This window comes from Gallus gallus, chromosome 5 (genome assembly GCF_016699485.2).
Source record: "Gallus gallus isolate bGalGal1 chromosome 5, bGalGal1.mat.broiler.GRCg7b, whole genome shotgun sequence".
In the NCBI taxonomy this organism is placed as follows: domain Eukaryota; kingdom Metazoa; phylum Chordata; class Aves; order Galliformes; family Phasianidae; genus Gallus; species Gallus gallus.
Genome location: NC_052536.1, coordinates 13,778,811 through 13,805,613, shown reverse-complemented (window position 1 = coordinate 13,805,613; position 26,803 = coordinate 13,778,811). Strand labels below are relative to the sequence as shown.

The 26,803-nt window shown below is 54.0% G+C and overlaps 1 protein-coding gene across 8 annotated transcripts in view; it reads right to left on the bottom strand.

The window, feature by feature from the left end:
- Positions 1–8,364: 8,364 nt before the first annotated feature.
- The window catches only part of DUSP8 (dual specificity phosphatase 8), a 39,670-nt gene continuing 21,231 nt past the window's right edge, over positions 8,365–26,803 (bottom strand). For 7 of the 8 annotated variants that reach the window (XM_046942285.1, XM_046942286.1, XM_001232892.6 and 4 more), the window contains 4 exons: positions 17,495–17,661; positions 15,484–15,643; positions 15,165–15,288; positions 8,365–14,501 (listed from right to left, as the gene is read on the bottom strand). In XM_046942285.1, coding sequence (XP_046798241.1) covers positions 13,424–14,501; positions 15,165–15,288; positions 15,484–15,643; positions 17,495–17,661 — 1,529 coding nt within the window. In that variant the 3' untranslated portion in view covers positions 8,365–13,423. Of the gene's footprint in view, positions 14,502–15,164; positions 15,289–15,483; positions 15,644–17,494; positions 17,662–23,187; positions 23,557–26,803 lie in introns of those variants that run through there. The other variant, XM_004941446.5, reaches the window with a different exon arrangement.

The following is a 26,803-nucleotide window of genomic DNA, read 5'->3' as shown; positions in this document are numbered from 1 at the left end:
AGGTATATCTTCACACAGGGAGAGGGATGTCCATTTGGTGTGGACGGGCTGTGGGCTACCTGCAGGCACATCATTGGAAACCATCCCCACTGGCTGTGCGAGGGGATGGAGACAGTGCCGGAAATTGCTTGCATTACTTTCCTAATGCTGGATCTCCCTCACACGTGGCAAAATCCCCCCTAGGCCTCCACCTGATTAAAAAAAATATACCATAGGCAGCAGATGTGAAGCTGAAGAACGTCCGCGGGTCTGTTTTTCAGAGTCCTGGATGCTTTTACCCAGTGTTAGATTTGCAAGTCATGGGCACGGCGAGGTTGCTGGGCAAAGATGTACAAGAGCAAGCAGTGGGCTGAGTGCAGGGAACCATAGAATCACAGAATGGCTTCGGTTGAAAAGGGGCCTTAAAGCCTACCCAGTTCCAGCCCCTTGTCCTGGGCAGGACTGCCTCCCACCACATCAGGCTGCTCAGGGCCCCATCCAAGCTGGCCCTGAATACATCCAGGGAGGGGGAATTGCTCTGAACTGTCACTCCTGATGAGCTGGGCAATGGGATGGAGCTCAGCACCCCCAACCATCATCCAAGCCAGTGCAGGATCGGTGCTGGCGGTGCAAATGAGGTCTGCCATGACTGCACTAAAGTACTCCCAGCCCCCTCTGATTACAAAGGGTGCCTGGCAGAACAGGAGTCTGTTTGTCTATCCCTCTCTGCACAAACAGCCGCCTCTGTAAGTACATCTCACATGAGCAATTAGCCCCGACAATAAAGAGGTCCCGTCTCTGCGGAGCACTTCGGGGAAGCTGCTCTTTTGCTGGCACCAAAGAGGAGCTCAAACAGTCAGCTCTGCCCAGCCTGCTGCCCTCCTGGGGAGACCACGGGTCTGAAAAATGTCCCCTTTCTGTTCCAGGGCTCTGTGCCTCCGTGTGACACATGCGATGCCAGCGCTCTCCAAACAGCCCCCAGCCACAGATAAGGCAAGCGCTGAACGCGGAGCCGTGCAGGGAAGGGACATGCACGGCTCTGCAGCTCCTGTGATACCCTGGGGGCAGGGAGAAGTTATTTTAAGGCCACAGGAAAGATTATGCTGTGAAATTGAAGCTGGCTCCCGCTGCACTTGGAAACCACTCACTCCAGCTCAGCAGCCATTCTTATCGCTGACGAAATGCAATAGTGATGATTCCTCCTCTCTCTCCTTCTCGGGCTTCCTCTGCTTGCTACCATTTTTCTCCCCTCTCATCTCACGCAATTAAAATCCAAAGAAGAACAGGAATGAAATGTGGCCGGTTATTATTCATGCCTCTTTGCAATGAGGACCTCAGTTGGATGGCAGGCTTTATCCACTGCAAAACAAAGCAAAACACAAACAAACAAACAAACAAAACCCGCAAAGGGAGTTAGTAGCTCAAAAGCATGGGAAGTTCTGGTCCCATATCTGAAGGAGAGAAGGCAAATGTGATGAGAGCATTGCAAACGGCGTGCCTTGAAGTGCAAGCCTCTTGCTTCGTGCTTTGTGCTAAAAATAAAAGGGGAAGAAGCATGGGGATGTGGAGGGGAGGTCACTCCCAAGCGAGAGCTCTCTGGGGCTGTCTGAAAGCATCTGCTGTCCCGCAGTGCTCAAAAAGGAGCTTTTGCTAACACGGCTGCTCTTTCATTTCTGCCCCTGATTGATCTAAGTTCCTTTTTTTCTAACACTTTCCAGCGGAGAACACACCTTGTTTTGAGGAAACTGAGGCTGAAATGCTCCTACGCTGCTGTCGCCTTCTCCTACGCTGACATCACTGCAGGAATATAGCCAACCTTGCAAGACCGGTGCAAAACCCACAGGTGGTGACACAGAAGCTTGCTCACATCTTTGGAAACAACAGAAAGCACAAACGCGCCTTTCCTTGCCAGCTCCTACGCTAGGAATCTCTTTATCTGGTTTTATCTGGAGGTGGGCAATCCAGCTCCGTTCCCTTCCTGTGTGCTGCAGCAAGGAACATGAGCGCTCCCTGCTCCAAGCTCGCTGTCGTCGGGGCTTTGCCTCCGAAGAAGACTCAATGGCACCATCTGATGGCCATCAGAAGAGCTGTGCGCTCCTGCGGGCGCGGCAGGATGGTCTCTGAGACAGCTATTCCCAAGCAGGAACCCTGTTTGTAGCTGGGGTGGTGGTCCTGGTGGGGACAAAGTGAGGCTTTGGAGAGGGATGGCAGCGTCGGGATTTGGCCATGTGAGGCCCTCTTGATGCAGGCGGTTTTGTCCTGGTCCAGGTCCAATGGGGATTTATTTGGTAAGTTACATTCCATTGATTTTTTTATGTATAGGAAGTGTTGATTTCTGCAGTAAATGCTGTCAATGAAGGCTGGGTTTGTTTCGTGTCTACTTTTCAGTGTTAGCAGTGGAAGGTGATCTGTCCTCTTTCTCCTCTGACTCTCATAGCTGTAAGGGCAGTAAGTGCAAGGAGTCAGCTCAATCCCGTCCCCTGCATGCAGTAATATGCTGCTGTGTGAAATGCAAGAGGGTGAGATGAGGGTAAACCAGCTTTGTCCAGGACACGTCCCTCAGGTGGGCAGGAGTCCAGTGGTGCCATGGTTGAATTCATCACCACTTGGACATCTCCACTTCCCAATGGCTGCAAGCAGCACAGCCTGCCTGTTCAGGGCACCAAGCACTTGTTTGTCTGCTTCTTAATCTGCCTGTTGTCAAAGGCAAGCCTGCTTCCCAGGCAGAGCTGATGGACGTAGGTGAGAGCTTGATCTCTGCTTCTGGCAGCTGGCACCAACACTCACGTTTGTGATGGCTCATTTGTGAAGTGTACCCAGGGACCTGAAAGTCTTTCTGGGGATGCGGGGGGAGTGAGGCAGCCCGTTTGATAAGGTGCTGGGCTGGGCAGCAAACCTTTCCTACCCAGGAAAGGAGACTCGAGGAGGTGATGTGGTTTTGGCTGTAGCTCTTTTTTGACTGCCTTGTTGGTCCTCGTGGTGCTGCCTGGCTGCTTGTGCAAGGTTTTAACACTGATGTTGGGGCTGTCTTGTGATCCATTTCTATAGAAAAGATGCAACACAATAGGGCCCTTGGCTCCTTACGTGCATACAATGACACAAAAGAAAAAATCACGTCTGCCCTCCTTGCCCAGGTAGAATAAAAATTAGAAGCATCTCTTCTGCCCTCTGCCTGCCCCTGCCCTCAGCAGGATTTTCTTTCAAGGGTACCAGGATGCTGCTGAGTTGATCATTACCAGCAGTGAACACTCCCTGGCAGACAGACAGCCTTATCTGAGTTTGCACAGCAACGCTGTCTCCTGTTTACTGGTCGGCACAAGCCATGCTGGCAGCTCTGCCAGGAGGAGAAGGCATTGCCCTGGGCACATCGCCTTTACATGGCCATGCCATGGATGAGCAGAGACCAGCAGTCCTTGCCGTTAAGCTGCTATGTGAGGTGTTTCCCACCCCTCATCCACACCACATCTCCCTGTGAGATTGTGGCTCGCTTTGCATTCCTGAAATTCCCACTGTGGCTTTTCCTGGCTTAGCAAGGCACGGACTGTCTGGGGGGAAGGTGTCCTCCCCACAATGAGGAGGATGAATAAAGCACACAGGCAGCCAAAGCTGAGGCCTTGCTAAGCCCTCATTCCTCTCACTAAACTCCTAGCTGTTTTTCCCTTAGCTCCCAGCTCCAGCGTCCCTCTGGAAGATCATTCCTGGAGACTGTGAAGGAGAGAGGAGAGGCAAAGATATTTCCTGAAACCGAAGCCCTGAGAGGAACGCGTGAGAGGCGCAAATCGATGCTGCACTTCCGAGAGCCTCCAGACTCCCTGGATCAGCAATAACAGAAGGTTGAGCTCATTGCTAATGGCTTCGGTGGGTGTGAGAGCCAAGGGCAGCCAGTCCGTGCAGGAGAAGGGCTTGGTACTGCCTGCATCTGTCAGCAGCTCTGCCTGGCACAGCCCCGGCAGATGGAGAGGGTGAGCGCACCAGGAAGATCCTTTTTCACCACTTCTCTGCACACAGAGCATTTTTCTCATGAGGAGAGGAGTCAAGGCTTCACTGTTGGCCAGGTGCTGTCAAACATGCAGCTGAGCTGTTGTTGAGAGCAGAGCTGGTGAGACCACAGGGGTTGTGTGAGCTGGATGGCTCCTCACACTCCCCTGGGTTATCTTGCTGGCTGCTTCCTCTTCAGTCTCCTCTGATATAACATCACAGAATCATTTAGGTTGGAAAAGACGTTCAGGATCACAAAATCCAACCATCAAGCTTGCCTAGTGAGTTCCATGATTAAAACATGGCCCTTAGTGCCATACTCACACCTCTCAGTGTCTCTACCCCTTATATACTTTCTTAAATGCTTGCAAGGAAAGAGACTTCCCCAGACCTAAGAGGTTATTCTGCTACCTGAGAAACCTCAGTGCTTCTGCCTGGCTCTGGAGGCAAGGTGCCCATTGGTGGAACTGGGCTGAAGCAGCTCTTCCATCACAGTACAGAGGCTGAGCGTCTCACACTCATGCTGGCCCTTATCCCCAGCGGCTGCCCTGTGCATCAGTTAATGGGAAAGGCAGGGCAGGGAGAGGCAGCTCTGGCAGCACTTTGACTTTATGATGCCTTTCTGCTTGGCATCAGCGAGGTCTGAGGGCTGTCTCTGGTGGGTTAATGCTCTCTGGCTGGAGACGAGGCAGTCTGGCCCTTGCTCGGGGCACCACGGAGTCTGCCGTGCCCAGGCAGGCTCTGCATCACCGCACTGTGCCTAGGGATGCCGGGGCACAGCTGAAGCCGAGCCCGGAAGCCAGCTCTGCAGGGCTCAAAGGTGCGGTGCTACTGCTCACACTAAAAGGACGGGCTGATCACGGGAGGACGGCTGCTGGGCAGCGCTTGGTCCTCAGGACACTCCAACACAGACCGGGAGGAAACGGGGACCACACCCGGCCCCCTCTGGCTGATGAAGGAGACGGGTTGGGATGTCAGTAAGGGCTCTCCTTCCCACCCCCTGGCGTGCACAGGCGGAACGCTGCCGGCTGAGCGTCTCCGGGCTGCGGGAGCCGCCGCTAGAGGCTGCTCCAGGCTGATCCCTGCCGGGCTGCGGGCTCTCCCACCTGCGACCGGATGGACGACGGCAACCTCCTTCTTCCCCCCGCTGTGAGCGCACGGAGGCCAAAAAAAAATCTTCACCTGCTCCGGTTCTCTCGTGTATCTCCTGACCTCCGGGGCACCTTCCCGTGCTCCTGTTCCCGTGGGGGTGGATCATATTTGCCCGAGACGGGTGTGCACCGCTGTGCGTGCCGGTGCCTGTTTTCTCAGTGAGGTAATCCTCTAAAGTGGAATGACCCGGGGAGATAATGTCAGCGCAGAGCCTGTGGGTGCAGCAGGGCCTGCCCCCACCACCTCGGAGGAATAAACCAGACGGGCAAGATGGTATCTTTTTGATTTTGGTCACCAAAGCCTCTCGTTAAAGCGAAGGAGAGCTGTTGTAACTCACCGAGGTGGTTTCCAGACCCCGCAGCATCCCCTGGGTGATGAGGCTCAGGGTGGAGAGCAGGGAGGGCTGCAATTAATGGTGGCTACAGGCAGGATGGGAGCACCCGAAGGGACGGCTGGATCCAGCAGAGCTTCATGCTGGCATTCAGTGCGGATGCTCAAAAATGTGATTTTGTGGAGGCATTTTCTCATGCCCCCTCCCAGTAGGGCAATGTCCAGGAGCAGAAGTGTGGGGCTGTCGGCATGATAGCACGATAAATGGGGGTTGCAGCATTTTAGATTGGGGCAAACGTATTTAGTGGTAAATCCACAGCAGGATAATGACCTCTCTTTGCAGCAGGCAGCTTGATTAAGAAGAAATAAATAAAGCATCTTTAAAGGAGAGGCAAGCAAAAGGCGCAAACCCCATCCTTGGGGCGATGCAGACATATGAGTAATGGGGCCCTTTGAGTAAGTGCCTGCCTGGCCAGCTCTGAGTCACTGAGCAAACAGCACCAGCCTGGAGCCAGCAGCAGGGCTATTCTTAGCTCCTAGCTTGTCAGGAGCTGCTGCCGAGGGAGAAGAGGCAGGTTAAGGGGTATCCTTGGAGGAGGAGGGCTGAAAACATTTGCTTTCCTGCTAAAAAGCACCCAAAGCCGGCATGATACTTGTTTACCACAACCCAGCCTGGAGATGGCTGACAGAGGGGTGAGGATGCTGCCATGCTCGGATGGAGTTTCTCAAGGAGCTGGATGGGAAATAGAGCACCTGGCGACATGGTGGCACCTCGGGGACACGGTAGCTCCTTGGTCACACGCGTTGCCCATAAGGACCAAGGGGCTGGCAGGGCATGGCTGAAGGTGAGAGGAAAGCCCAGGCAAAGCGATGATGGGCGCCCACCACACTCCCCCCCCTTCCCGTTCCCCTGAGTATCGTCTCCCACCACCCTAGCCAGTTTGGTTTCCCAAAAGGGCCCTTCTCCAAGGCAGCCTGCCGTCCCCAGTGGGGCTGACTTTGCAGCAGTAGTGGAGACACATTGGAGGGCATGACCTGCTGCCGGGTGCCACAAAGACCTGGGCTTGGTTGCGCTTGGGCTCCTAAATAAAGCCCATCTAGTCATACTTGCTCAAGTTGCTGGCTCAGCCCAGAAGCCTGGAAAACTAAATGACATCATCTTGGTACTGCTGACAGACAGTATTTCCACTCAGACACCGAGCGCGAGGCTCTGAGCCAAAGAGAAGAGTGTGGCTGGGGAGCAAAATAAAGCCAGTAAAACCCACCCTCGGTATTGGCGAGCCCACTAACCCTGCAGAGACACCAGCAAAGGAAACGTCTCCTCCTCTCTTCCACAGTGCTCATGACCATAAAGCTGCGTTCTGCCATCTGGATGGTCCGTCCCTCATGCTGCTATCCCCTCTGCTTGGCTGATGGTGGGAGGAAGCCTGTACCCACCTCCCCATGAGGTTGGTTCTCCACGGGATGCTTGCCCCCATTATATGAATCCTGCTGGTGAGGGCCTGCAGAGGGGACCAGAACCCTTTGGCAGGATAGGATTGGGGACTGGGGTTTCCCCCACACACTCTGCCTTCTTGTGTGGCCCTTGGCAATAACCTACCATCTCCGCTCCAGGTTTCCTATTTGCAAAAACGGAGCCGAGTACGATCCTCTTCTGATTTACAGAGCAACCTGGGATTGGTAGAGCTGATCCTGATCTGCAGGGGTACATGGGAAAAGCAAAATCAAGCCCAATAACAATAATTACTTTTCTCCTTCCCATGGGTGTTGTAAGGATTAGCTCATGTTTAGCAAAACTCCCTCTAAAGTGCTAAGCATTATTAATGTCTCAGATTGCTCCAGGAGCAAATGTGGCTTTCCAGGGAGTGACGTTTTTTTTTCCCCCTTTGCTGGCACAGGGCTGCAATGAACTCATCACAGCCCAAGGTAAGCGGCGTCCTACAGCAGTGTCTGCAGCACAAGGATCACACAATGATTTATGCTAGAAGAGACCACTAAGATCATCTAGTCCAACCACCAGCACCCACCCCCACCATGCCCGCTAACCACGTCCCTCAGTGCCACGTCTACACGTTTCTTAAACACCTCCGGGGATGGTGACTCCACCACCTCCCTGGGAACGGTCCTCACCTCTCTTTCCATCAGTGTTTTCTGCCTCGGTGGGGTGAAGCCCGTATCTTCAATCCAGACATCAGCGCACAACTAACAGGGCTGGAGGGGCTGGAGAAAGAGGTGTCCTTTGGAGGATCTCAGATTGAGGTGACCTCAGTGGGGACATCCCAGCCATGGGGGGCTGTAGGACAGAGGTGCCTCTGGGTGACCCCTTCTCCCCATGCCCCTGCTGCGGGTGGCTGCAGCCCGGGGTGGGACAAAGCGAAGGTAGAGGTGGCACTGTCTGGCAAGCTTTCAAAGAGGCCACAAGATAAATAAATAGACAGCAGCCCTATTTCAGTGGCTGCTATATTTAGCTCAAGGAACATTTATTTATAGGTTTGGCAGCCGCTCTGAGTCAATAAAAGCACAAGAGCTGGAAAAAGGACGTTCCTGGGTTTCTCATTGCAGTAATGGTTTGCGCTGTGCAAACCACAAGGACGGATACGGGGAGGAGGAGTGCTCAGTGATTGCAGTGGGATGAGAGGACGGTTCCTAAAACACAGAGGGATGCAGTGGGACAGCCCTGGTACCTGCTGGGGGCGGATGTCCCCTCTTCACTGAGGTCTGCAAGCATGCAGCTTTCTGGAGCTGATGCTTTGAATTAATCGCGCTCCAGCCGCAGGGCCCTATAAATACATGTGGGTCTGGCTGCGTGTCCAGCTCTCCATCAGGTCTGGTGGATGCAGCCAAAAACGCGTCGCCTTCTCCAAACCAGGACCCTCCAGCCCCATCCTGAGCAGCTCCCCCACAAACCAAGGCCGACACCAGCTGTTAAAACACCTATTTGGGTATTTATTACAACACATCGTTCCAAAATACAAAAGAAAGGAAAAGAAAGAGGGGGTAGAGAAGCACTGCTGCTTACAGCCTCTGGTAATAAATAAAATAAAGACGGGGCAGAGGCAGGACGTCTCTCTGAGTCCGAGCGGGCGAAACGAGCTGTGTTCAGTCCCACCCGCAGCAACGGGGCAATGCGGTGGGATCAGCAGCCGGAGCATCTTCCCTGCTCAGGACCTGCACGGTGTCTGCAGTGGATGCAGACCCCATCCGTGTGTTGTGCTCTCAGAGGAAGGGCTGGGTCCTGTGGGGATGCTGGCGGGAGCTGAGCTGCGGTGCGAGGGGCCCTGCCCGCTCCCACCCCATCCAAGCACAGGTGAGGTAGGAAGGGTGATGCCGGAGCGGGACCCCGGGCTCTGCAGGGGCTCTCTGCGGCTGAGACCTGAGCTCTGGTCCTGGAGCAGCCTCGGGAATGAGTTCAGCACGGGGTGATGGGAACGAGCCCAACCCACGAGGAGGCAAAGTAGTGACGGAGCAGATTGTGTCAGGACTGCATGGGGAAGGGCCTTGTTAAAATCCCCGGATCAAGATGACTCTTCATGGGGCTCACGGTACAGAGAGTATTTCAAACCATGGTGCAGGTGGGGCTCCTCTTCCCTTTCCCCAGTGTCTCCTCCTAGCAAAATATTCCCCTTACAGCCACCTGAAAACCTCTGGGCTGTGTAAACAGCCTAGGTGATGGGTACATAAAACAAGGTCAGAGCTCTGCCTGCTTAACGGCATCGTGCTTTATCAGCCTCAGACAGACAGAGGCACTGGCACCATGAGGATACTGACACCAGGAGAGCCCGTGACACCTTTCTGGGATGGAACACCAGTGAGTGGGCTCGGCTGAGTGGGGTGAGCGGGGGACTGGTAAACCAGAGGCAGCAGTAGAACCCAAGCCCATCTGGGTGGTGCTGCAGCCTCAAGGTGCAGCTAGCAGAAGGTCAGGGGGCCACGACCTGGAGGGAGCTGCCTCTGTGAGCAGGATGCCCAACCAACACTCATTGTGGCTAACACTTTATGCTTCATGCTTTGCCATTTAATTCTCCATTCCTGGTGCTGGTGGGTTCCTGCCTCTTGCAAACAGATGGCAGTATGGGGGAGAGGAGCTGCAGGAAGGAAGGGAAGAGTTAAGAGAACGGATCTGCCCCAGGTTTGGTTTCTTTATGTCCTTGGAAAGCACCACCCTCCAAACCTTCAGACTAGGGTCTGTTGGGGCTGTGTTTGCCTCCTCTGGCATGGGAGCAGAGAGAAGGTGTGATGGGGCCTTGTGTTTATTCACAACAGAGAAACAAGGAGCAACATACAAAGAGTAAGAAGCAAAAAAGTACATAATCATAACCATAATAATCATAATAATAATCATAAATACTTAAATCTATCGTTCATAGATTGCAATGACAACACTGATAGCTTATTATCATTAGTATTAAGAATGGTAGGGGGAACGGGACAGCGGGAGGGGGTTCTGTGGGGCACAGTCTCCTAAGGGGCAGACGAAACAGGGACAAACGTCCAAAGAAACAAAGAGAAGGGTTGGGAAGGCAGCAGTGGCTGGGGACGCTGCCACAGAGGCTGGGGACGAGCCTGCTCCGACCCAAGCCTCTGGCTCGGTGTTGCCAACCTGATTACTGCCCTCCCTCCAGGTTTGCTCAGCCCCCAAAATGTGGATGGGAAGGATCCAGCTGAGGGGTTCGTGCCTGGAGGCAGTCAGGGGGCTGGAGTGATGTTCCTTCTAGCCAGAAGGAAAGCTGTGGTTTGGTCCATCCTTCATATGGTCAAAAGCCCCAACACCACCACCACTGCATCAGGGACGACGCTGGTGTGGACGTGGTGGGGTGTCCTGGACCACAGGGCATGTGGCAGCTGCAGTGCCTAACTAGCTTTGATGGTTCCTCCCTCAGAAGGAGAGACCCTTCCTCTCCTCTGCTCACTTCTGCCACTACAAGGAAATCGACGCTCATCAGATGAGGGTGGACACCATTTGGGTCCCAGTGAAACTTGGATTGAGTAGTCTGGTTGCAAGAGCCCATAAAACGGCTTGGTCAGAAGATGATGGGGTGGACTGCTAGCCAACACATCCACCCTCACGACAACTCTTTGATTCGTGGACAAAGTTGTCCATCAGGCAGATTGGAAAAATCACTGACGTTAATTGCAAGCCTCCTGGTGACCCTCCTGGCTCAGGTTTAGCACTGGCGGTTAGCCCCAGCTCAGGCAGGGCTGCTGCAACACAAGGTATTTTCTGGATGTCGCCTTAAAACATTGCACAAGAGGGCTTCTAGTGCACACACCCAACGTAAAGGGGAAGGATGAACATGAAGGACTTTGGAAGAAGACTGCAGAGGTGGGTGATGAGTGTCTCTTGGCAGCTATGATCTATCTACGAATCTTAAAAGGTTTCTTTTTGCTCTGGTTTCAGAGAAGAGAGGAACCCATAGTGCCTAAAGCCTCGCGCACGGCTGAGGAGCATTCCAGGGCATGGTAGAGAGATGACAAAATGCAAACCACGCATCCGCCTCTGCAGACATTCAGAGTCTTATCCACAACACTCACCCTTTCCTTCCTGGCATACTCCAGCTGCTTTTTATGTACGTTTGTAACACACCATGCCAGCTAATGGGATGAGTTATGTGAACGCTTGCTACTGCCTCGCCATGCCAACCTGTCATCCTCTTTCTGTAAATTAATGCCCAGCAGGGAGACTCTACAGTGAATGCAACTCCCGAAGAGCTGCTTAGCTTCTGAGATGGAGGTGATGGGTAGAGAATGATTTCATCTTCCTTTTGTGGCCGGGAGGGGGACATTTCTCAAGTTTCAATGAATGCACAACAAAAATGACAGGCAGAAAGAGTAGATTGTAAATGAGGTTGTCATTAAATGAGGTTGGTGGAGCAGGCAGTAACTAAAGGGGTGTAAGTGGCTGAAAGCTGAGGAGGCAAAGGCTGAAAAGCCCTGGCACAGCTTTACTAGCATCACCATCTTCTCAGACCGTAGGGTTGGCTTGCAGCTGCAAGGCCAGGAGATGGAACGCTCTTTCTACCTACTCCAAGGTTCAGGTCAGCATGACTGAGCTGGCTTGAGCAGCTTGATGAAGGCAGTAATGGATGGTGGTGCGCTCCCAGGGGACCTTGGGGCACCAAGTGAGAGCATGTGGGACCTCCCCAGCATGGCCTCATTGTAAAACAGCAAGAATAAAGCCATGTTGAAGACAGAAATGAGCCTCTAGGCAGGCTTGTCTCAGCTTCAGGCACCCAGATGGAGGCAGAGGAGGTCAGGGAGCGGCAAGCTGCTCCTCCTTGCTCTATCACAGCTCCTCATGCCTCTGGGCTGTGTTCACTGTTTAACCTGAGATCGTTTATTTTTGTCATGTGTAAGTTGATTTAGAGATAGAAAAGAACAACAAAAGGAGGTACAAAGGTAAGGGAGAAAAAAAAAAAAGAGTGGATCCAGAAACGAAGAACGCTCAAAGGATGACACAGGACACAGACACGCACGAACGGAGACCCCTGAGGTATCAGCTTTGCAAGCTAGCGCAAGATGAGGGAGAAAGCAAAGACAGCCACAGGGAGAGATGTGCTTTGCAGCAGAGGCAGCTCAGTGCCTACAGCTCCAGAAAGCAGCTTTTCAGCGAGCCTGGAGTTGGGCATTGGCTTGCAAGGTCTTGGCTCCCCACTGGTGAGGGCAGCCGGGAAGCAAGGAGGGACCTGCAAACACGTTTCCCTAGAAAAACTCAGCCCAGGAGTTTTGGGGCTGGGGAGGACAGGCAAGGCACCCCTTAGATGAAATCCCAACCACCACCAACCTCCCCTCCCAATGCTGCAGTGGCATTGGATGCCTTCTCCTTCCATGCGTATTCCTGGGGATGCCCAGTGCCCTTCCCTCCATCTCAGTGACTCGCTCCTCTCTGTCTCCAGCCAGAAAGGGCAGCACAGGGGAGGGAAGGGGATGATGACCAGGATGGGAATGATGGCTGAGATGGGGTAGGGGAAGAAAACAGGGACCAAGGGAGCGAAGAAGTGGCAGCAGCTTCCAGAAAGGGAGTTTTCTGGCTCAGTTTGTGTTTTAAGATTTTATGACTTCCTTGTTCACTTGTTTGTTTCTAGAAAAAGTGCTCCAAAGAGTTTTCTGTCCCCTTTTTGCTGTGCTCAGAGGGAATGGGGGAAAATCTTTGTCGTCGACATGATCTATAGAAGGAGCCACAGGCCTCAGATATTGCTTAGAAACTCGTATTTCAGATTTAAATACCATACACAGTAAAAATAGAGCTGAAAGTACCGCCCCACATTGTCTGCAAATCATTGCCAGAATGAAACAGCTTCAATAAATTAAAAACAAAACAAAAAAGAAATCGAAATATTATTTACGTCTCAATAAAAATCGCAGTAAAACCATTTACCTTTTTTTCCTTTGTGTGTGTGTGTGTGTTTTCTTTATATTATATATAATATATATTTATATATGTATAGGGCTGCTCTAGTGCAGCATCTTTAGGATACTCAGCCAGAGAAACACGGGGGCACATGCTTAGTGCGCTGGGGCGTGGGGAGGGGTAGCTGGGTTGCCTCTTCCCCACCTTGACAGAGTGATGCTGTGCTCTGTCCTCATGGGACCACGTCCCGCTCCAGCCAGGAGCAGGCTCTGCTCACCCTCTCAACCCCAAATGGTAATTCCTGCCCCTTCCCTTTCAAATTTTACACCCCAGATTCGAGTACGGGGCTCTGAGGGCTGCTCTCCCATCACTGCTCCATGTGCAAAAGCCCAGGGTGATGTCACCGAGAGCTGGAGGCTGCTAGGGTGGGAGAACCAGGGTGGGCACAGGGAGGGACACTAAGCATTCACCGTGATGTTTCCTGACTCTGGATTCATTCCTCTTTGCTTTCATTTCGATGTGCGTGCTCCCGAAAATGCGCACGCGGGTATAAATACTCCCCACCCGCCCTCCCTGCATCTCTCCCCATCTTAAATATCCCCCCACCCTTTTCTCTCTAACCACCCACGATGGGTGTCAGGACACCTCGATGATCTCCATGCTGCCCGAAAAGCTCGACTGTTTGCCTATTTTGCCCAGCTCCTCCCGGGACCTGCCCTCAGACATGGTCTCCTCGAACTCCATCTGGCAGCTCCTCCTCTTGAACTGCTTCTCGGCGCCAGCCTCCTCGTGCCAGCTGTGCCTCCCATCCCGTGCCTCGGCCCGCTGCTTGTCCCTCAGTCTGATCTCGCAGCCCCCTGGCATCCCATTGCAACCAAATGGGGGGTATGGGCTGGTGCCGCTGAACAGCGTCCCACCGCCGGTGCCACCGCCACCGCTACTGGCTGAGTCCGTGCCAAAGTACCATCCTCCTTCAGAGGATGGGGTGCTGGGGGACTCGAGGTGGACGCTCCCCCAGGAGCCATTGGAGGCCTGTGGTGGGCCAGGCAGGCTGAGCCTTGGCTGGAGGCTGTCCTCCGCCCCGGGGCTCTTACGGGCAGAGCCGATGTTGAGGCTGAGGCCGTGGGCCGGTGAGCCAGCTTGGTGCCGATGCTTGCGTCGCTGCCTCACCTTGGCCTCCAGCAGGAGCTCGGGACCACTGGGCCGGTCGGGGCTGTCGGGCACTGGGGAAAACTGGCCGCTGGGCGCTGAGGGGCTGTCCAACTTGCAGAGCTTGGGGGCCTCCCCAGTGCTGGGTAGGCCTGGGGGGTCCTGCCGCAGGCCAGGGGAGTAGGCGGATTTGATGTCCAGGGAGAAGGAGCGTTTCAAGCGGTTGGTGTCCTGGATGCGCTCCGAGGAAAGGTGCAAGCCATTGAGTCCCTGCTGCAGTGCCGTGGGTGACAAGACTTTGGGTGGCCCACCTTGCCTTTCAGGGTCACTGGGTGGGGGTGCAGAGGTTGTGCTTCTCGGTACGTCCTCAACCTTCTCTGAGGTAGACGGTGTGGGCTGCCTGCCAGCCTCGGACGCCTCAGTTGGGTCCTGAGGAGCTTCTCCCTCACCCCGGTCGCCCTGGGCTTTCAGGGCCTTAAGGAGCTTTAGGCTCCTCTCATACTCCAAGAGCTGGCCCAGGAAGTTGAAGTTGGGTGAGATCGATGGGCGGCGGTCCTTAACAAACCTGCCAAGAGGCACAGACAGCCCTGGTTGGTGTTTGGTCCTTCAGTAAGTCACCCTCTAATCTCTTGGCCTCTTTATGAGAAGAGACATTATCATAGAATCATAGAATGGCCTGGGTTGAAAAGGACCACAATGATCATCTAGCTTCAACCCCCCTGCTATGTGCAGGGTCGCCAACCACCAGACCAGGCTGCCCAGAGCCACATTCAGCCTGGCCCTGAATGCCCTCAGGGATGGGGAGTCCACAGCCTCCTTGGGCAACCTGTTCCAGTGTGTCACCACCCTTTGTATAAAAAAAACTTTCTCCTAATATCTAACATAAACCTCCCCAGTCTCAGTTTAAGATCATTCCCCCCTGTCCTATCACTATCCACCTTGTAAACAGCTGTTCCAGAACCCTCTGAAGAAAGAAGGCTGGCATCTCCCTGACTAAAGTTGGGGTTGCCCAGATTCTGGGTGTTTTGCCTGCCCACACACTATTTTACTGCTCTCATCACTGCATGCACTATGTGAAGAAATGGTTTGGTTTGGTTTCACCAGAACTCAACCAAGGCGAGACAGTTTCAAGGAGCAAACACTCTCTCTTTCTGGGATCAGCCTGCTTTCCTTCCCCGGACTGAGGCACACCAACACAACCCCTCCCTGTCCTCTGGGGAATGCTCACCTGTAAGCATCGTCGGATGACATACCCATGGTCTTCATGATGTAGGCGATGGCGATGGTGGCTGACCGGGATATCCCCGCCAAGCAGTGCACGATCACTTGGCAGCTGGACACCTTGGCCTTGTCTGGAGCATGGTAGAGAAAACAGAGAGAAAACATTGATGCGATCAGACATTGTGCAAAATGACTCTTGCCCCAGCCCTCAGCTCCTGTGTGTGAAAGGAGAAGAGCTGCTGGGAATAGGCCTGTGGAGGACAGAAAAAGAGTCCAGATTTTGAGGGCTAACTGATGGGTCTGTAATTATGGTAATGAAAGCTCACCAATAAATTCAATGGATTTATCCAACCAGGGAAGCAGCTTCTCACAGTAGTTGTCATTGACAGGAATGCGCATGAAGTGACTATCACAGATGAAGTCTGGCTTGGGACAGGAGTTGCTGGCGTTGAGGACGTAGCTTATCCCATTCTGCGTCATCAAGTCCTGGTGGGAGAGAAGGAATTGAAGGATCAGCTGAGTTATGTGCCTCTCCACACATTCCTGGCTGTTAGCCATCCCAATATTTGCTCCTATGGGTCTTCTGCTGGCTCCTTGGCCCAACTGGCTAACCAGCTGATGCTACCTAACTGATGCTCAGCACAGACTGGCTGAGAGAGAGGTGCCCATTTAGACGGTGCAGGTTTGTAACTCAGCAGATCTTTACTTTGGTACCCCAGCATGACCAAAGGATCCTGGAAAGGTCTTCCATGTGGGAAAGTAATAAAGGTGACCAATGAAAAGTCTCACTGAAAGCTTAGAAAGTATCCACTGAGAGAGGAGTGGTACCTCTCCAACCAATTGGTTATCAGTAGCACTCCATAATAACCGATGTCAACTCAGCTTTTTACCTCCAACCCACACTGAAAGCACTGGGAGTTCTTGCAGCCTTATTAGTTGTTCACAGTTCTTCACTAAATCGTGCTGCATTTTAGCCTACAAGAGGCTCACATGAACCACTCATTTCAGGCTTTAGTGACTTATAACTCAGAACACCCACTTGAGAGGAACCGTCTCTTCCCTCTTTTTGACTCTGGAGGGAACCTGGACCTTTTTTCTGTGACTTTTTGCTTCATTCAGTCAGTGGATCACTGCCCATATTTCTGAGTCAATAAAATGACAGGATAAGGGAGATGTTAGGTAACAAGGGTCAGATGAAATATTGCAATAAAGGGGTGACCCATGGACCATCCCTTAGGAAACTGGCTTGCTGGGTGCATACTGCTATATCCACATCAAGCTCCATTCTCTCCCTCCCAGGGCAAAAGACAGCATCATCTACATGTGTTGCTGACACAAAATTCCTGGCTGTCCTTTCCCCTTCCCATCAGATTATGTATTGTCTGTACAGCCAAGGACAGGTTGCATACAAGAATGGAGAATGTCTGCGTCAGCTGCCTGACCTGAATTATTTCAGAGAAGATCCAGAATTAAACAGGAGGAGAAAATAAATCTGTGAGTAGAGGAATCCTTCCATATGTCAGTGTGTGCATGGAGCTGCCTCTCAACGTGTTGGAGAGGAGAAGCATTGCCTTTATGTGACCTCTGCACTTGACCCCACTCTGCTGCCTACGAATGGAGCATCTTCTGGCCACCCCACTGCAGTGCTGGCAGAAAACACAGCTCCAAAAGATAAACAAAACCCTCAGAGGAGGTGAGGAGGAAAGGAAACCATAAATTTTCTCGGCTGACGTTGGCCCTCAGGAGATTTTGTCTGTGGTTGTCTGGTGGCCAGTCCCTGCCCACCCCGGCTCACAGAGGGGCTGTCCCCAGCAGGCTCCAACGAACCCAGCCTTGGCTCCACAGAGCCAACCAGCTTCTAAGCTCACATTCTTGGCACTTTTCTTCTTCATTTCATTCTACTATATATATATGTAGGGTTTTTTTTTTTCTCTCCCTCCTTTCTGTCTCTGTTCTGCTATGCTTTCCTGGTCTCTCTACCCGCTCCTGCCCTGAGCAAGAATGTCTGCCTGGCTCCCTCCTGCCTGTGGAAGATGCCCAGTGGCATTTTAGCTGCAAATCCTCTTTCTTTCTTCTTGTTGTTATTTTCCTTTTAAACAAAATTCTTTCCCTGCCACGACATCATGATGCTGCCCTTCCAGCACTTCAAAAGTGCAGCATCCCTCCTTTCTCCTCTCTTCCCCCAGCCAAAAATTGCCCACTTTTGGGTCTCCTGAACAAGCCCCTGGCCAAAGCTGCCCATCCCCATGCTTTTGTTCTCTTCACAGCTGGAGGAGTCACCACCCAGCCCTCTCCTAGGCAGGACAGGGCAGACACATCTCTGCAATGCGGCTGTACCTTGTTCAGGACATCCTTCTGGGAGCCCAGGTAGAGATGCGGCAGGATGCGTGTGGGGCCAACGTTGGCCACAGGCAAGCAGGGCTGGGAGATGCTCATCGGCAGGATGGCAGCTGGCTTCCCCTCACAGAGCCCCGGGAAACAGGATGAGAAGGTGGCAAAGCCTCCTGCAGAGAAAACAGGGACATTGAACTCACAGCAGCAAGTCTGGGACCAGCAGTACTTGTCACTGTCACCTGGAGGGCTGGGGACGAAATGGTGATAATTGCCCATGATGAGTGCAGAGCTTTGCAGAACAAAAACTCAACAACCATTGTTAACCAGTGCAGACACACTGCAATGACTGTGCCGCACACTCACAGAAGAGCCAGCTCTTTTATTTCCCGCTGCAGTTGGATATTAATGCACACGTGAGGTATTTTAGAATCATACAATAATCTAGGTTTGGAAAGGACCTTCAAGACCATTAAGTCCAGCCATTAACCTGACTTACCAAGTTCCATCACTAAACTTAACACCACATCCACACATCTTTTCAGTACGTCCAGGGATGAGAACTGCACCACTTCCCTGGGCAGCCCATCCCAATGCTGGATCACCTTCTCCATAAAGAAATGCCTCCTAAGGTTCAATCTAAACCTCCTCTGGTGCAACTTGAGACAGCCTTGCACTGCCTCCTGCTTTTCACAGCTTCATCCAGACAAATGACAGGAACCTGCCTAAGCTAGTGCTGAGCAAGCCCGAGCCTGGGATTTCTGACCAGAGTACCACATGGCTACCTGTAGGCCATTGCACTCGAGGTGGCTCACAATCTGGCAGTGATATCGTGCACAGATTTCCTGCCTTTCTAATAGCCAAAGGCTGGCCTGGTTTGCACGGTGGCACTAATTAGAAAAGGGAGCCTGCAAAATTGGAGAGGGGGCTGCAGTGTACATTTTGCCAGAAGGGGAGAAATTTAATTTATCTTGAACAGATTTCCTCACCATTTTTCACAGTCTGACCTGGGTGAATGTGACAGCAAGCGGTGCCCAGTGTTCTGCAACAAGCTACTCATACCATCCCAGCATACCAAAGCCCACTGTCGAGAGCAAACGCCCAGCCGGGGCTGCAGTAGGTGGCATCTGACAATGCTATGGTGTCTGGCACCATCAAATGCATGGTCTAAATGGGAACAAACCTGCCCCAAAGCCAATTTCCCTCTCAAGCGGCAGGAATAGAGGCTTCAGTGGGGCAGTGAGCATTGCTGTAGCAACACAAAGCAGTGCTGCACATCATGCGTGGTCGCATAAGGGCACTGGTTACCTCGATTTGTGGAGCTGTGCTCTGTAGTGTATAAGACTCAGCTACGGTGAATGGTGTGGCCTGAAATTGGATCTGAGTTCGCAGCTTCTACTCTTGTGTGCCGGGTCACAACACAGCTAAATACAGAATGTGGAAAAGGAAACATGGAGCAATTCTTTGCCAGCACTGGAAGACTATGATGACTTCTCTTGCACAGTGATGCTGTTCCCTAGGGTACAGTGAGACGGTGGCCCAACCTCATTCCCCTCCAGCAAAAGACACCTGAGCAATATGTCTTTGCAATAGAAGGCACCTCGGGTTTTATCAGCTCAACCAGCGTTCCCAGAGGTATTCCCAACCATAAAAATGAGCGGATGCAGCTTCACATCACCCAAAGGGCAGCGAAGACTTTGGGGTTTGACTGGGATCTGCGTACTTCCTCCTTTTGAAAGTCCCTACCTTTGGGTCCAACACCACAGGATTCAACGCTACTGCCTATCTCTGCAAGGGAATGAGTCCTTTTAAGGAGCCCTCACTAATGACCACTCCATTCAGCCTCTCCTCTTGGAAACAGGGCAGACTTAGCATGCTCAGTATACCTTCCCCAGGATTTTGTGGCAGTTCTGACGTTTCTTCTGAAGCAAACTCCTGGAAATCAGAGCACGGCATGAAATCACACTCACACCACCCTCCATTACCATCTCCTTGCATCTTGTAAGTTACAGCCTCCTCCAGGGGAGCAGCTCCTGCATCAACCCCAGAAGACGTCCTCCAGCCAACCTTCCTCCTTTCTCTTACATTTCCCTGGCTGCTGGCTAACACAAGGCTCAGCTTTAAAACTTGGCCGAGTCAGGAGGCAAAGAGTTAAAGCACCTTATCATCTTCTCTAGCACTTCCTCTTCCCTGGCTCCCTCTGAAATGACATCACCTCTCAACTGGGACATTAAATCACAGCAAAAGAAGGAGGCCCAGCACAGGTGCAGCGCAGCTCTGGTTACCACTCACCCCGGTGCCGCGTCCCCATTGCCAAGGAGTGTAAATCAGCACCCTGCACACGTGTTGCTGCCCCGCTCGAGCTGCATGCACACGTGGGGAGAAGCCGGGGGAGAAGGGTTTGCATGGTGAAGAAAGTGTGCCTTCTGCAGGCGTGTAGGGTGTAATGGGACACAGATGTGACTCGTGCACAATGATGTGGGGGGTTTCCAGAGAAACCCGGTGTGCTTATGGGGAGCGGGGCACACGTACAGCATGAGAGAGCGGTGCTCTGTTCCCCAGTCTCTCACTCTTGCTCATACCCATCAAGAGCCGCCCGAGGCCGCCTCCAGCTTCAGATCCCTCTTCAAAAGCCATGAGCATGCAGTGACCTCATCGCTACAGCAGGCTGGGACACGCCGGCATTGCCTTCTCCCCCTTGGCCTGCCCTGCACGAGAAGCAGCAGTGGGGGCATAGGCCACTCATCGGCCCCGAGCAAACCTCCCCCAGCTGCGCTTCCATCCCTCCTGTCCTCATTTCCCCCACGCTCTCCACCCCTCTCACAGCTGCTCAGGGGAAACCCTAGAGATGGGTACCCACTGCCGGTCCCACCCCGCAGCAGTGCTCACCCCGCCTGCGCCGGCTGCTCCGGCATGCCTTGCATTTTTAGAAAGCAAAGCAGCTCTTCCAAACAATCCCAAAGGCGGTGAGTGTCCCTGGCAGTGCTCCCACCGATACCTGGGCTTTCCCCTCTGCATCCCAGGTCACGTACCCCAGCCTTTGTTCAGAGAGAGCAGTGGAGCTCAGTGGTCTTCCTTGCTCTGGGTAGATGGACAATTAGGGTCAGGAATGAGTTCTATCTGACGTATGTGGGTGCTTATGGGTCTTCCTGATGCCTATAGCCTGGCTTGCTGGTGAGGGCTTCTGGCAAAGAAGGAAGCCACGAGGCAGCACCAGGGGAGAGCTGGGGGTGAAAACAACCCCAAAATGTTGGGGACTCATTCAGCAATATCCCCAGAGAAATAATCCTGGGCATTATCACCTACAGCCCTGCCGCATGGCCCAGAGGATGGGGTAGTATCTGGTAGCCAGCAGAGGAGGGGAGAAGTCCCACACCGCTATCCCACGTCCACCTTCATCTTCACTAGGCTCTCCCTGCTGTGCACCAAAGAGCTTCCAAGTGAAGGTGGATTTGTTGGGAACAACCCTCTTATCACCAGTATTTGGAAATGCAGCTCATGGCGTGGACACCGGCAACACCTCATACGTTTTCCAGCCTCAGAGGGTGTCCCCAACTCTGGCAAAACACAACAGCCTGCCCAGAAGGAGATAGGGAAGAAGTGACATGTTCCTGCACCGTGCCACCATTCTGCAGCAGCCAACCGGAGCTGCAAGCGCCCAGCCCAGGAGCAGGCAGGAGAGCCACAGCAGGTGTTAAAGAGGTGCTTTACAGCCCACCCTTGCTGCACCTATATTAAGAAGCTGCTGGGGGTTTCCAAGCAGGTGCCAGAGCTTTTGCAGCAGTCTGGCACAGCCCCAGTGCCCGCCAGCTAACAGCCCAGTAAGCGTAGGGATGCTGCCACGCTGTGCTGAAGACCCCTAACCCCTCCCAAACCTCCCAAGAGGAGGCTGAGAGAGGCTCTGCCCGGCTCTCATTAAGATGCCTGCAGTGCTGGCAGCTGCTGCCAGGGTGGCACGTGGCAAGGGGCAGCAGGCACACGCGCCAGCACACATCTCGGCACTGCAGCCTCCAAAATGGGATTCTGGGAGGTTTTGGCAAGATCTGGGGGCATTACAAGGACCTTGCCTCAACGGCAGGTCGAATGGAAGGAAGAGTGGCAGAGAGGCCAGGCACAGCGCATGTCATCCTCCAAGCCGCTGGGAAAATCCCTCCTTGTGAAGCGCCGGCTCCCCGCTGCTTGTGCTGGGTGGGAGCTGAGCCGGGCGCCGTGATGCAATGCTGCTTACTGTCACCATTACTCACTGCACGCTGGGAAGCTCCCGGCTTCCTCAGAGCTTCCTGGTGCCAGCGGTTGAGTTTTCCCCCTGCTATCCCCTTGCTGTTTCCCACAGCGGTGATGCCTGGTGCCGCCTCACTGGGCGAATTCCCACTGCTCTGCATCCTGGCCAGCTGCCACCTCCTGGCTGCAGCAATGGACGAGCTGCCTCCCTGCTGTACTGCCTGTCACTGCAAAGCGTGCTTTCCGCACTCATTCCTAAGCCCAATCCTGCACGGCCCTCCTAGATACACCACAGCCAGCCACGCACACGGGTCCTCTCCAGCTCCTGCTTTCACCCACCTCAGTGCAATGGAGGAGCTCTCTGCTGCTCTCCCCTCACACGCTGCGCTGCCGCCCTCCCTCCATCCTGCCCAGCCCTTGTGCTTTCCCCAGCTCGGGCTCTGCTTTCATCCTCCCTTCATTCAGCTCTACATTTCATCACTCCCATTGCTGGCTCCTTTTATTTTCCAAGCGGGTGTGATGAGAAAGCCGATGAATCAGCCCTGCTCCTGATTCGCATGAATTCCCCATTTCCCCAAGCATCACCCCCAGCAGCTTCGGGGTGACCTTGAGGATCAGTCCTGGACCACCACCCCATCTCTCCCACTGCACGAGCGGAGAACTACCTTCAAAGAAAAAGAAGGAAAAGCAGCAGAAAGGAAGCCCTCCACCCACACAAACACGGACACGCTCCCAGAGCTGCTGGGTTTCATTTCCCTCCAGTGACTGTGCTGCTTTGGACCGACCTTACTCGTTCTGTGTAAAGGAAAACGTATCATTTCCAGGACTGACTTATTACTAATGACACCATCGCTGGGTTATGCGGTTCGTGCCACAAAAACCTGTCAAGCACTTTTAGCAGGCTCCCATTTTAAGTGGCGACGGAGGGGAAGTTTCTTGATTCAACCGTTCGGCAATTTAGGTCATCCCGGGCTCGGCAGATTTTTAAGCTGCTCCAGTTAATATCTCCCTCCCCTGCTCGTCCTTCACCCGGCACGGCAATAAGCTGCCGAACCCTTTGCTGAAAGCGACCGACCCACAGCTGGGCACGCGGCAGCACCGCGAGCGAAGCGAAATGGCTCCGCCGGCAGCCGCAGCGCCGCTCCATCCGTCGCTCCCCGCACGCCCCTCTGCCCTCGCCCACCCTCAGCCCCGCGCCGCTCCCCTTCACCGGGGATGCGGCATCCTCGGGGACCGCGGGGGAAACCCGAGGGACGGACCCCTCTTCCGCGCATCGCCCGCTCGCGTCCCGCCGCCTCCCAAATGGCTTCTGCCCGTTGCGCGCTCTCGCTCCTCGTCGCCTCGGTCTCACCGCCGCCCGCTCTCTTTGTATCGCGCCGCGCTCCCCATCTCCATCCCCGCGTCGAGCCGGGGCCGGGCTGCCTCCCGCCGCCCCCTCCGTCCGCATCGCGAGGCGAGGAGCCGGCCGCCTGACAAACCTCGCATGTCCCTGCTCTCCTTCATCCTCCGCACCCTTATTTTCAGCTTCATCTGCCCCTCACGCACGTCTGTCCAGAACTGGTCCTCGGAGGGAGCGAGCATCACGTCCACAGGCATCCAGGCAGCCGAGCCGCTGCTCGCGGGGGCACCTCTCGCCCTAACAAAACAACAGCTGGCGGGCCGAAAAAGCCCTACGCCACCTCGCCGAATCAGCAGCCCTCAGAGCCTCCCCCTGCGCCAGCTTTCAGAGAAAGCTAAAAAGAGGAGAGATGGGCTGGAGGGGAGGGGGGGGGCAGCTTTGCCCCTTCCCCTGCCTGCGCTGCGCTGCGCTGGCTGCCTGCGCGTGCAGCTCCCGCTCCAGCCTGAATGAGCTCAGCACATGAGCAGCAGCCCCGCTGATCCATCCACCACGGCGGCTCATAGCTAACGGGTCAGGCATGCAACCGCATTCCTTACTCAGCACACAGACACGCAGGATAACTCAGGGGCTGCGCGCCTGACATATGCTTTGCTCGCTGCTTAAAGGCGCAACAGCTCTTTTTCCTCCCGCCGTCCTCGCAGGATGCGGCCACGCTTCACCCCCCCCCTCCCGCAGCTGCTGCGGGAGGACACGCGCAGCCCGCTGGGTTTAGTCGTGCTGGGTTAATTTGGGGACAGGGGGTTGGAGGGAGGAAGCGCCGGGAAGGAAATGGGTTCGTGCTAATGGCTGCGCCCCCGTTCTCATCCCTGCTCCCTGTTGGTGGGTACCCCACGGCTATGCCCCTTCCCCACGCCACAGGAACAGTGTACGTCCGTGGGATGGGTAGCTCAGAACCCAAAGAGGGGGAAGGGAAATACCACCACCTCCGTTCCAAGGGGAAACCGAGGCAGAAAGGTACAATTATCCTCTGGTGTATAACAGGCAACTGCTGCATGGCAGAGTCTGAGACCTTGCTGCCAGCTCTTCTTCCTCCCTCAGCCTCAGCCCCTGTCCCTAAGCCCATCGGCCACACAGAATGCCCATCCCAGAGCGGTCTCAAACAACGGCAGGGGAAAGGCAGCTGTGATGGGCTGCTCACGGCTCACCCCAGAGCTGTCAGCACGGGTCTGGAGGAGCAAGATCACGAGTTGGAGGAGATGCCTCCAAAAGCACAGCAAGAGGCAGTGTTAATGAATAGTCCTCCCCAGTCCCAATGGGCTCTTTCTCTGCGTGAGGACTTCTGAGGCAGGTCGGGACTGGTACGTATTCTGCTTTCCATTTGTCCTGGGGGAGAGAATTACTTACATCCCCCCATTCCCACCTGTGGGACTCCTTAATATGTCTCCACGCTGCTTGTTGCGAGTTTATTGGTCTGAGCCCAGGCCTCCAGAAAATCATTCAGGATTATAGTAAGCGGAGGAGGCGAGGGGGGGGGGGAGGGGGCATGCATTGTGCCTTTGAAAATCTGGAGCTTTATAGGCTGAAAAACCCCAGGCTGAGCCATATGCGAGTGACTTCAGTGTTTTTCCTTTGAATGACATCACATGAGATGAGGTCATCGGCATTAACTAAGTGCTCTCCCCTCCCCCCTTCCCACCCGAGCAGAGCCTGCCTCCTAATGAGCCTTGTTGTTGTAACAAATATGGCTTGATGATTATCAGATGTGGGGCAGGGGTTGGAGAAAATTCAAAGCATGCTCCAGGGAGGCTGGAAGAGCGAGAAGCCACATTCTCCCCAAAGCAACGGTCGGTGGGCAGCTCCTGCACCACTCATGGTGGTGGCCCCGCATTTGCCACCCCCACCCTGGCAATGGAGGGTGCAGACTAGAATACAATAGAATCATTAAGGTTGGAAAGGACCGCTAAGATTATCTAGTCCAGCCATTAACCCATCCCCATCGTGCCCATGGACCACGTGGTCCATCACCAATTCCATTGGCATCTCCCTACTGGTGGGCAGCTCTGTTCGCCTGACACCCGGTGCTCTTCATAGAATCATTAAGGCTGGAAAAGACCACTATGACCATTCATCCAGTCCAACCATCACTTGCCACCATAGCGTCCACTGAACCACGTCCCTCAGTGCCACATCTGTACATTTCTTAAATGCTTCCAGGGACATTTGGAACCTTTCTGGGGTGAAAGTCATCACCAGACCATGCAGAGGGGCAATAGTAGGTAGGTGGTGAAGTTCAGAGTGCCATCATCAACCTGCCAACCCCCCAGCAGACCACAAGCATGCACCCGCCTTCCCTTGCTCTCTTCTGGTTGCCAGTGGGTTTGGACTCACTCAGGCTTGCAAGAGCCTTAGGCACAAGCTATTTCAAGATGCATTTGGACCCAGTTTTCTACTTGACCCGCGTACCTCCTACTCTCTATAAATGCAGCCAGGCAGCAGCCTTCTTCCTCCACCGGGTCCAGGCAGTGGACCTGCGGGCACCTTTCTCCAAGCACAGCCCTTACTCCCTGCTCCCTCCTGCCCGTGGTCCTCTGGGTCGCAGCCAGCATTTCCTCTCCCCACCCAGCACCAGGACCTGGGAAGAACCGCCATCGCCGTCCTTTGCATGTGGGAGGCCAAGGCCTCAGGAAAAGGGGAGGCAGGTTTCTCAGAAGGAAGGAAATCATAACCGGGCACGGGTTCCTGCCCGTTGCAATCTCCTCCTGGGGAGGTTTCTTTCCTCCCTGCAGCTTTCCAGAAATGAGAAATGAAATTACAGGATGACTTCTGAAGTCTCAGCAACCGGCGGGCTGCCCCTCTGTAGCCCCATCTCTTCCCCCTGCCGTGTTTTGCTCGCCTTTTCTGGGTCCAAATGTTGAAAACGCAGCTTGGAGGGGGAAGGGAAGCTCCATGGGGTAATTATAGAATCGGAAAAACAAGTTGTCTGACGACAGCACTGCTAAACAGGGAGGTTTAGAGCATAGGTCTGGAATACAATCAGCTCACACATACATGACCTGGCTTAACCCCTCCCAGGGATGTGGTCGATGGTCCCAAGGGAGCCCAAACCCTTGCAGGCATCTCCCGGCCCTGGTGGTGGGGTGAGAAGGGACCACCTCACCCCTCTGGACTGGGTGACTTGGGCCTGAAGCAGCATCCCAAATGCAGCCAGCACTGCAGCATCCTGCCCTGCGGTCCCATATAGCCAATGCTCCGCATCCATCTCTCTGAACATCTGGCATTTAAGGACAGGCAAAAGAGTCGAGTCACTGCAGGTACCCCCCTGTGCACCACCACCACTGAGCTCCTGAGGAAAGCAGGGTGTAATCACCTCTGGAACACTTGTCCATGCATCCTCTTTTATTTCTTCACAGGAGTAGATTTTAGATGAAGTTTAGAGGAGCACACTTGTGGATCTGCCTGCTGGATTCACTCCGTAATCCCACAGATGCTCTCAGACCTCACACTCAAAGGGTTCCTGAGCCAGCCCTCACACTCGGCCTCCATGAGCATCCTCAGACCCACGTGCCCGGCAGAGGCTCTGTGGGAACCAAACCCACCAGCAAGCTTGGAATAAAGAGAGCTGCCTTTGCCACCTTTCATCTTCTGAGCTAAACCCCAAAACATGTGTGCTCGGGGTGCTTCTCCCTCTGCTTTTGGATGATATTTTCCAAGCTCATTTTAGGACTGTCCCAGCGCAGCAAAAAAAAAACCCAAAA